This window comes from Sinocyclocheilus grahami, unplaced genomic scaffold (assembly GCF_001515645.1).
Source record: "Sinocyclocheilus grahami isolate Dianchi unplaced genomic scaffold, SAMN03320097.WGS_v1.1 scaffold37.1, whole genome shotgun sequence".
In the NCBI taxonomy this organism is placed as follows: Eukaryota; Metazoa; Chordata; class Actinopteri; order Cypriniformes; family Cyprinidae; genus Sinocyclocheilus; species Sinocyclocheilus grahami.
The window spans coordinates 4321678-4333092 of record NW_015505216.1 but is presented as its reverse complement, the minus strand read 5'-3'; the positions used below and the strand labels follow the sequence as shown (position 1 = coordinate 4333092).

Sequence of the window (11415 nt, the reverse complement as noted above, 5' to 3'; positions counted from 1 at the left end):
AGCAGCTTGGTGTGAAGAAATCAACTGTGGGAGCAATTATTAGAAAATGGAAGACATACAAGACCACTGATAATCTCCCTTGATCTGGGGCTCCACGCAAGATCTCACCCCGTGGGGTCAAAATGATCACAAGAACTGTGAGCAAAAATCCCATATACACACACAGTATGTATGTCTGTGTGTGTATATATATCCGGAGAAACACATGCAACGATATAAACATTATGGGGGGCAGAAAAGGGCTTCCTGAGCATGAAACAAGGAAACCACAAACAGAGGGGTGTCTCGGTAACAGAGGTTGAAAAATATAGATGCACTGCAACCATTTCATACTTGCTAGTATTGCTAATAACCACACCATTTACATTCTCATTTACAAAGACGTTATGCACACCATTCTTCGCCAAAAAAATAAATAAATAAAGACTGGGGTGAAACTTTCTCCTAAACAAATAGTTTAGGATCAAATAAAAAGGATAAACCAACATAAAAAAAAATTCGGTTATAATTTACTCTTGTTTCAAACCTGCATTACATGCTTTTTTCTGTGGAAAATAAAATAGGATATATACAATACAACCAAAACGGTTTGGTTATTAACATTCTTCAGAATAATCATACAAGTTTAGAACAACATGAGGGGGAGTAATTTATGACAGAATTTAAATTTTTGTGTGAATCATCATTTAAGGATGACTAAATTATTTGTAGTCGTTGCATCTCTTACAGAATAAGCCATGCCTTACATCTAGCATATATTATGATCCACATTTAAAGGCTATTATAATACAAATATTCATGTTGGACTGTAAATCTGAGTTTCATTGCTCACTATTATTCAAATCTTGTGGATAGTACCATTAGATAATGAAAATTACACTGACTTGACAAAAGAAACAAGAGGAACACCATATTATGTCTAGAAGTCATGCGAAGGAAACTATGCAGATTGGGAAACATTTCTACATTGCTAAACGGAAACTACTGTTTTGCTTCACTGTGGGATGTCACATGCAGACTGTACGCAGAAATAAATGCATGCATCATGAAAGGGACCACACAGCTTCACCACACAGCTCTTTTAAGGTCAAAGACAGGGTCTTTTTTGAACACTTTTAGAGGAGAACAACATTATTGTTTACCACATATTGTAATTAATGAGATGACAATACTGAGATGTAATAAGATGGAGTAAAAGTGAGAACGATTGTACACAGATTTAGAAGTTGTTTCACTTCACTTTCCCCAAAGAGGATTTATCATCATTACACACGTCTATTTCAGTACCATGAGAAGGAAAATCTTCACCATGCTGCCTCTTACTGGTGAACTCCTGTCAATACTACTAAATCTAGTCTAGCCGACCATAAGTCAATGTATGCGTCACATTTCACTAAAAATTCTTCTTTAAAGAGTTGAACTGTGTCCACTGGTTTTTATTTCCAACAGTCAAATAGAAGATTCTCATTTTAACACATATATTATGTTTGTAAGTAGTAAAATGGCATTATAGTTACTAAAAAAGCATCATATTATGTTCATTCTAATGTTTTTACTGTTACATCTGGGTCCAAGTAAGTTCATAAACCTTAAGTGTCTTTTGTCTGTATTTGGTATGTGTATAAGTCTATGTGTATAAGTCTGTCTATTCAAATAACCATCTAAATTTTATTAATTTAAACCATTTGATATGAATTATATTTAATCATTATTATTTATTTACTCACTCACTCGCTTACTTACCGTTATTTCTTTCACCAAAAGAACAGTTTAAAATATATCACCTTTTTTGAGATGTGTTGATGCCATGAAATTTAAAATCAACTTATTTTTCCATTAAAATTATACATTTTCTCAGTTTAAACATTTGATATGTCATCTATGTTGTATTCTGAATAAAATATTGAAATTTGAAACTTCCACATCATTGCATTCTGTTTTTATTCACAATTTGTACAGTGTCCCAACTCTTTTGGAATCGGGTTTGTGTATATTAATGACAACTTCCACATCATCTGTCTGTTTTGTGTTTTTAGTCTCAAAAACATAGTAACCATATCTATTTTTTCCCCCTAAAATACCACTTAGTACAGTTTACTACAGTTAAACTGTGGTAGCATGGTAGTTGCCAGTAATGTAGTAAAATAAAAGTCTGATAATCCTAAGATTCTGGTATCCTAAGACTGTTTAAATTCTATAACTGCTTATTTTTGCTAAAAGAAAATTATTGCTTTAACTTTACCATAACCGTGGTGTTTTGGTGGAAATTAGGCTATTTTACATTTTTGCATAACAAAGGGGAATGCTATTGTGTAATATTGTACTGTTACGAATCGTCCACATCGTCTTCTGAGACAGAGCTATTTTAAACACGATGAGAACGTGAAGTTTATTTCCTAGAAACATTCCACCTCGGGGCCACAGTCAGATGTCTCCCATATAAGCCCGCTTGGGGGCCACATTCCGCCGAGTTATCGGTTTCGGTCATTCAAGAGCACACTTATCTCACGATGATGGAAAGTGTACACTCATTTCAGTAGAACACCGCTTAATAGGTGTCTTGGTTGACTTCCACGGCCGTGAAGAGGCTCGCAGCGGTGATATTTGGGAAATAAAGAGTTTTAAGAATGAAGCCCAGTGAGTTTGGTCACACCCTTTGGCTGGTCTCGCCCCTCAGAGGAGGATGAATGTGCAGTCAGAGCGCCATGTTGAACGCTGTGGGTGTCTCTCTCTCACACACACACACACACAAGCCCAGCACACTAACACTAACACACACCTCGACCGTGTCTTAGAAAATAAAGTTTCTATCTCTCTCACACGAGTAGTGTGTACTTATGCCGGGTGTTACCCCCGGTCATCATCGGCACAGGAGGTTTGGTAAGTTACTGGTTTTGTTTTCTAGTCGCTTCTCTCAGTGTGGCGATATCTCCACCGAGCACCACACACGTTTCGGCTTGAGCTTGAACTAATTCTGGGTGTTTTTGCTTAAACACGTTATTTAAAGCGAAAGGCTATGATAAAGCTCGATTTCCTTTGCGGTCTGAAAGGAACTAGAGCGATATTTGATTAAATTAGCAAGTTAGTCGGAGCTTAGCCACAGTTAGCTAGCCTAAACGGCTAACGTTAATACTTAAACTCACTTTATAGCTTTTAAAGAGTCGGTGTCCCTAAAAACAAAACCCCAAACCACCACAGCCTGGATGCGCTGAGTCTTACAACATTTTCAACAACATAATATTAGTAACATCAATTAGTTTAGTTTTTAAAAAGTTCTCGTAGTTAACGAAACTTTCGTCGTGTTTCTGTAGCTTGCTAGTTAGCAATTAAACCTTAGATGGAAACGGACTAAAAACGTTCATGTTGTTTTATACATTTAAAAATATACAAGGACAGTTAAGCGCAGGTTTGTTTTGTATTTTGGTCAATATTAGTACATTTTATTAGTTTGGTTGTGCTAAAGTTAGTTCGATAACGTACTTTAATACATTTGTAACCGGCCTTGTTTGGTTAAACTGCTTTTAACAAGCCTCGTTAGGATTATTTGTGTTTGTGTAACGGATAACGTATATTTAAATGGAGTTGTAAACTCGGATACTTTTCTACTCACCGCTGTAATCTTGGTCCATTTGGTACATAAGCTGTAACTTAAGTCCGTTTCGTCTAGCTATAGTATCTTATATCAATAATTTACCACGACTTAACTTTGGTTTATTCAAACCGTTCTTGAGATATTCACCAAACACTTTCTGCTCAGTGTACATTTATGGTGTTCTTGGATTAGTTTGTCCAAAGGTTTGTCTGTGAGATTACTGTGTAGTCAAAAATCCGTTGCTTAAGTTTGGGCAAAGACGGATTTGTGGTTTGGCGAGTTTTTGTCGACATTACAAAAAGATTGTGGACAGTATGACCAGAACGGTTTTATCCCCATAACACGGAGATTTCTCACAGTTCCTCCTCTGATCTCTTGCTGGACACACCCGTGAACGAGGGGAGCCGTTGTCTGTTGTTTCTGTGATCAATTTCTGCATGCATCTGCATCTTTTAATGTTTTGCTTCCTGTAATTAGACAAAAAGAGTCTCTGGAGGACAGCACAGCAAGAGCCGATCATCTGCCTTTATTTAGCCACCAAAGTGGAGTCTACCATTTGTCACGTCTTGAATATTGAATACATTAGATGTTGAGAGATTTCTGTAGCATTATGTATAGGAAGCAGTTGACTTGAAGTGGCAGAACCGGCTGGTTTACCTGTGAGGAGAAGCCCGTTCTCACAAGCGCTGGCTTATATAACATCCACCTTTTTCAGTTCGCCCTGCAGGCCTGACTTCTATGGAGTAATTCAAGATATGTGTGCATTTCCCCCCTAATTCTCCCTCTTAATTCTTGTAGTGTTTTAGCATGCAAAATCTTAACACCTGCTTTTTCTTCGCTGCTGGATTCTCTCTGCAACCACACACACCCTTCCTTGATGCTTCCACAATGGTTCCTTAAAGACATGAGACATGCTGGCACTTGCCATGCTCGTCTTTTGTTTGGATTGAGTCATATCAGGGTAGCCTGTTCTTCACAGCTGTGCGGAACTTGCTCTTGGTGTTGCTTATGCAGGATTAGTATTCATTGCATGGGTGTCATGCAGCCGGTCATGGATCAGATGGCCTGCGCATCTCAAATGTTGGAGGAATAAGTCAAAGCAGTTGCTGTGTGCAGTAAGGTCACCGTGATTCTTGCCTTTTTGCTGCCAATATTGTATGGCCTGTGTTGTGTGGGCTGATTTTCGCTTTAGTGCCTGTGTGCAATGTGCATTAGAGTTGTTTTTTGTTCTCGTGAAATTAAAAATAGTCTTTCTCTTCTGGGAAAATGGGCCGAAAATATTGAAGACCTTTTCTGTGCTGCTCATATTGTTAGACCCACATAGATGAGGTCTAGAATGAGAATTCCCCTCCCCCTGTAGTTGAGTAGCCAAATAGTGAATGATTACTCATTGATGTGACATAATTAAAAAAATAATTATTTTTAATTAAAATATTTTAATATTTTAAATTCCGTAAAAATTGAATTTACTGTATAACGAGGAATTTCATGGAATTTGTCTTATTTTTGATGAATAAATAAAAAACAGGTCAGTAAATATATATATATAGACTGTGTCTGTGAATATTAAACTGCAAAAAGACTTATTTAAAAACGAATCCTCATGTTCTGCATGTTCATTTGAAAATACACAACACAGAATTTGTGAAAAAATATTTATTCAATAATTATTTATTCAATAATTAAAAAATATTTATTCAATAATTATTTATTCATTTTAGATGTTTACATTTGGAAAAGCTGTGCTTCCTGCATAAACTTGCCCCTGTTGGATTGGCAGTAGCTTGCTTGCCCTACACGGTTACCTTGTTTAATTTCTTAATTCAAGTTATATTTTGTTCTATTTGTGTTTAAGTTATTTGAAAGTGAATTGGAGTTTACTGTTAAGTGCACTGATGTCAGACTCATTTAGAATAATAAAGCTTATTGTTAAATTGTTAAATACCCTGCCTCCACTACATAGGCCTACGTTTGTCACATCATTTATAAGTGTTTGATAACTCAAATGTGGTGATCATTGCAAAAAATGTGTTTATGTATATATATTCTGTTTATGTAGGCTATATACTCTATTCTATATACAGTACCAGTCAAAAGTTTGGAGACGTGAATGGGAAGTGTGCCCAAACTTTTGACTATACTGTACTATAATATAGCCTACACACAAAGAATATCGGGCGATATATATCGATATTGGTCTTTTTCCCCCCTCCCTAATATTGGTATCGGCATCGGCCCCTAAAAAACCCATATCGGTCAGGCTCTGTAAAGTATGTATTGTACCCAAACCACCTGTTTTAATAGCAACTGCATCAACACAGGAAAGAAAACTGTCAGTCAAACCATTTAATGGGGTATTCGGTTTTTATATGGTAATACATTTTCACCTTAATTTTAGAATTTGCATTTTATTTGCTGGTGATATTCAGCAGTTCTCCAAATAAGTAATTTTATTTTTGAGTGCACTAAATTTATGCATTCTAAAGGGCCGTTCACATAGAACACATTAATTCACCTTTTTCATTGTTTTCTCATGTTAGAACCGTGCACATGAAACATTAAAAAAGGGACATTCAAATAAGTTTAGTTTTTAAAACACATTGCAAGACCATACACTTTTCCCAATCCACTTTCCACGTCTTGTGTTTTACCTTGGTTTTAGCAAAGGTAAAATTAGCTGGCATACAAAATCTGCTCCGTTCTCTTTGCAGTTAATTAGGAAAATACTGTTAACCAAATATTGAAGGAGATTTCGAGGAGGTATTCGACAGTTCTCAGAATAAGGAAGTTCTGTAGCGATCTGGGGTTGATAAAACACTGCCAATTCCCCAAAATACATTTATAGCAGCATTTCCATGTAGTGCAACAGGAGTGTTGTCAAAACTGTATTTTATAGAAGCAGATCGGGTTCTTTGGGACTCCTCTTTTTTTGAAGCATTTACATCTTTTAAAGTGTCCTAGTATTACTTCAGCCGATTTCCTGGACAGGTTTCATGTCTTCTTGAAGTAGAAAACAGAGAGCCAGTGCTGCTCACAGGACTTGCTATGCTCAGTCTCTGGCGCTGCTTCAAGACCGATCACTGAGACTCCTTGATATTGGCAGGACATTGCCAGACCTGTTCTTTTAGTATGGAGGAGGCCATCCTTACACAGACCCGGGCCTGTGTGCTGGCTTCCTGGGCCCCCGTCACAGTGAGAGCCACTGGAGCTTTGTTCCGGTAGTGATACAGTTGCCCCTCTCTTCCTCTGATGTGCTGGGCCTGAATTGGTCATTAAAGCAGCAGATGTTTCATTAGGCCATGGCTGTATTCATGTGTATGCGGGCTTGGGGGAGCGGAAGTGGGGGTTGCTCGTAAGGCAGCGCTCTATTGGCTCCTCCGCGGGAGAGCAGGAGTCACATTTCAGTAGCTTTTAATGAATTTATGGGATGGGTTGAGATGGTTTCTTGGCGATTGAAATGTCATGGTGAGCTCAGGACAGGAAACTTATATTTAGTTATTACTTTGATGCCTCATTTGTGCTGAATTCAAGCATAGATTGATTTTACATGCCGTACTGTAATAGAGAGCATGGTATGGTGCAATTACTTTTGGGAAATAAGATGTCTTCCCACATGAGTGTTGTGTTACCGTAAAAGATGAGTAATAGGAAGCACTTCACACACTAAGCCGCCCTTCTGTGTGTACACGGTTATGTTTTACTCCACGTGTACCTGGGTGGTATGATGCGTTGAAAAGTGAACAGCTGTGATCCATTTCTCTATATCTGAACTGTGGTATTAACTGAAGGAGCTGCAAGTGTAGTTTGGTAATGGACCATTAAACTTCTGTATGCACATTGTGCAATTCACCATGGTTATCAACATGATCACTTTCTTTTTGTGTAATGTTTGTGGAAAGAAAAATGAACATGATAATTGCTTTTACTGTTTTTGTGTGCACTAGATCTTATGCAGTCTAATTGTGCAACTATTACTAGGTTCTGGTTTGAACCTTTTCCGTTTCTGTCTAACATTTTGGTTTTGTGTTTCAGGTAATGGAGGAATTCATCGAGCTGGCTTCCTTCACTCTGTGGAAATGGTTTTAACAGGCACAGAGTAACACGGAGAAACTGTTCAAACGGAGAACGTGTGTTCGAACTATTACACAACAGACTTCTCTTATTTATTTTTATTTTTTTAAGCAAAACTGAGTTTTTTATTTTCAATTCTCAAGGATTTTAACACTACACGCCACCATGCCAAGCTCAACTATTCGGAGACAGATGAAAAATGTGGTAAATAACTATTCGGAGCCTGAGAAGAAGGTCAGGGAAGCGACTTCCAATGACCCATGGGGCCCCTCCAGTTCTCTGATGTCAGAGATTGCCGACCTCACTTACAATGTGGTGGCCTTTTCGGAGATAATGACCATGATTTGGAAGAGGCTGAATGACCACGGAAAGAACTGGCGGCATGTGTACAAAGCCCTGACGCTGCTGGACTACCTGATCAAAACGGGCTCCGAGCGAGTGGCCCTGCAGTGCAAAGAGAACATCTTTGCCATACAGACGCTCAAAGATTTCCAGTATATCGATCGGGATGGCAAAGATCAGGGCATCAACGTCAGAGAGAAGTCAAAGCAGCTGGTTGTTCTGCTGAAGGATGACGACCGTCTGAAGGGTGAACGCTCTCAGGCCCTGAAGACTAAGGAGCGCATGGCACAGGTGGCCACCAGTGTGGGCAGCAACAATCAGATCAGCTTCGGCCGTGGCTCTAGCCAGCCCAACCTCTCCACCAGCTACTCAGAGGAGTATGGCAAGTCTGAGGGCTCACCTGCATCATATCATGGATGTAAGTTTCTTTAGCTTGTTAACTTGCAAGCCAAATTAGATTAGCTGAAATATGTGGCCCTGGAGCACAAAACCAGTCATAAGTAGCACGGGTATATAGGGCTGCACTGACGAGCTGCGCAAAAAATCGCGCGAATATGAACGTGGTTTTGCGCAGCTCGTCAGTGAACAATGGCTCTGTGTAGTTAATGCTGCTCAATGTGAAAGCACGCAGGTGATGGAGATTTACCGCTGATTACAGAACCAACTTTACTGATAAGATGCGCATTAAATATTGCATGCGATTTATCGTGGAGCGCTACGGGTATATTTGTAGCAATAGCCGGAAATACATTGTATGGGTCAAAATTATAAATTTTTCTTTTATGCCAAAAATCATTAGGATATTAAAACTGCAGTCCGTATTTTTTATTTTGGTTAAAAATAATCCAAAATCTATATTTGAGCAAGTACATAACCAGCCAGTGTTCAAAACTATCGCCTTCAGCCCGATTCACAACGGTTAGCTTATAATAATGTTTTCTAATTTGAGTGGTATGGGTGGTTTCGTGGGAAATTTGAGCATGCTGCTGCGTCATTTCGTCACTTCTGTAAACAAAAAGAAGTTGTCCCGGCTACTAGGCTATTGCATGTGAGGATCCTGCAGGTGGCAGATCGTTAGCCTTTTTTCTCACAGCAGCTAGAATAATTAAATGTCAAAAAATAATTTTGAGTGCAGATTGTAATCCAGAAAGGATTATATGAAAATAAATTATATTCCAGTTTTAAATGTGCTTCTGATTACAGATCAGTGGGATTACACAATTTTGTATTTTAAAGACAACCAGTTCGAAGGGAGCATAGTTTGCTTTTTGGGTAAAAAAAATTTCTTGGTATGAAATTCGAATGGTATGGCAATTAGTGATTAGACTGTACTGAAATTTAAATCTACACATACTGTACTCATAGTCACACAATGCTGATGTTGTTAACATTAATAATCTGAGAATAAAGTATAACAATAATAATAATTTGCATGGTTTGATGTGATATGAGCTAATCGATCGTTAGATTAAATCACTATTGGTAGCACGATTTATTGTAATGCTTTTTTCCTCAGTTGGTCAGAACAAACGTGGCAGACTTGTTACTTGTTCAGAAGACAATATCCGGTGAAAATTCTTATTTGAGTCATATATTCCAAGACGTAGGCTAGAATCTGTGATGATTATGAAGTATAAGATTCACACCGGTGTGGTGACTGACTGCCACACATACTCCTCAAAACATTAGATTCATCCGCGCTGGAGCCGTGCCAGAGTACAACCCACACAAGGAAGATAATTCTGCAAGTAACTGCAATTCCAGGTTTTCAAACAGAGATGGCGATAAAGAGGCAAAGCTTAGGACTGTAGCTTTAAGTAAAGATCATGTACCATGAAGATATTGTGTAAATTTCCTACTGTAAAAATATCAAAACTTAATTTTTGATTAGTAATATGCATTGCTAAGAGCATAATTTGGACAACTTTAAAGGCGATTTTCTCAATATTTAGATTTTTTTTTGCACCCTCAGATTCCAGATTTTCAAATAGTTGTATCTCGGACAAATATTGTCCTATCCTAACAAACCATACATCAATAGAAAGCTTATTTATTCAGATGTTGTATAAATCTCAATTTAAAAAAGTGAACCCTTATGACTGGTTTTGTGGTACGGGTCACATATTTAATAAACAAACATGCAAGAGGCCAGTGTCATCTTGTTGAATCAAATCCCTGTAAGACCCCAAAATGATGCCATCGGCTGATGGGTACTTTTGGTGCGACGAAGTCATGTTGGAAAGATCATATTTACGTGTTGAACACCGTCATAATTATGTGTGGAAAACTCATAACTTTCTTTAAACCCCCAGTTTCCAAGTTGGGGGTGTACCCGGTATTGTACAAACATGACAGAATATGTAACTATTACATTTACAATGAAATTCATAAATTAAATGCAAATATAAAAAAGCAAAAACACACCTAATGCACTTTCATTATTCATCATTTTATAGAAGAAGAGTTAATCATTTTTGCTGAATTTTTGCACTCTGACCATAGTGGCTTGAATGCACCTTACGTTGTGACTTCCAAACTTGTTAATACGAACTTTCCCTGGAGGACTTGAACGCACCATGTATCTAGTGCCAGATTAGGAGTCTTGCGATATCGAAAGCCTGGAATACACTACACAATTTTTGCCCTGATTTTTCTGCTGATTTACAGTCTGGAGAAGTCAACGCTAGTTGCTGATAGTCAGCGCCAGTCTGCAGATTAGAGTTGACGGATTCCACAGAAAATCGTGTAATGTATGATGGTCACAGACTCCGATTTTTTTAGCTTCAGGCTTTGATTCCATCCAGTCAGAGGATGAACATGTTTGATATTTTCAGCCAATTTTAGAACGCATATTGTTTTCATTTGTCAGTCATCTCCTAACAACAAGGCGCACGTTTCTGTGTGAGTTTGTTGTGATTGGAATGATTTCAAAGTCTGCTATTGTGTGATCCTCAGTCGTTTAGTGTATGATGGCCAGTTTTCCTCTGTCACTACTTACAAAGTCGGTAAGTATATGATGCCTAGTGTTTTAAAAATCTGTTCAGATTTTAAAAGTCGTGTAGTGTATTCCAGCCTTAAAGGGGTCATATGATGCGATTTCAAGTTTTCCTTTCTCTTTGGAGTGTTACAAGCTGATTGTGCATAGATAAGATCCCTGAAGTTGCAAAGACTAAAGTCTCAAAACCAAAGAGATATTCTTTATCAAAGTTAAGACTCTGCCACGCCCCCCTAAAACGGCTCGTTCTAACACGCCCCCACATATCTACCTCACTGTGGAAATATTAGCATAATGCGGCCCAAATGTTCACGCAAAGAAAGAAGGCGTGGTTTCAGTATCCGCAGTTAGTGTTGAAGCAGCGTGTCAGGGAGACGCTGTGTGTTTCTAGGCGAAAGCAAAAGCACTTTATTTG

General features: G+C 38.2%; 1 protein-coding gene across 1 annotated transcript in view; it reads left to right on the top strand.

Moving 5' to 3' along the window:
* Window positions 1-2704: 2704 nt before the first annotated feature.
* Window positions 2705-11415, top strand: part of LOC107581770 (epsin-2-like) — a 33740-nt gene continuing 25029 nt past the window's right edge. Inside the window, exons 1-2 of the mRNA XM_016267420.1 lie at window positions 2705-2880; window positions 7625-8423. Coding sequence (XP_016122906.1) covers window positions 7829-8423 — 595 coding nt within the window. The 5' untranslated portion in view covers window positions 2705-2880; window positions 7625-7828. The remainder of the gene's footprint in view (window positions 2881-7624; window positions 8424-11415) is intronic.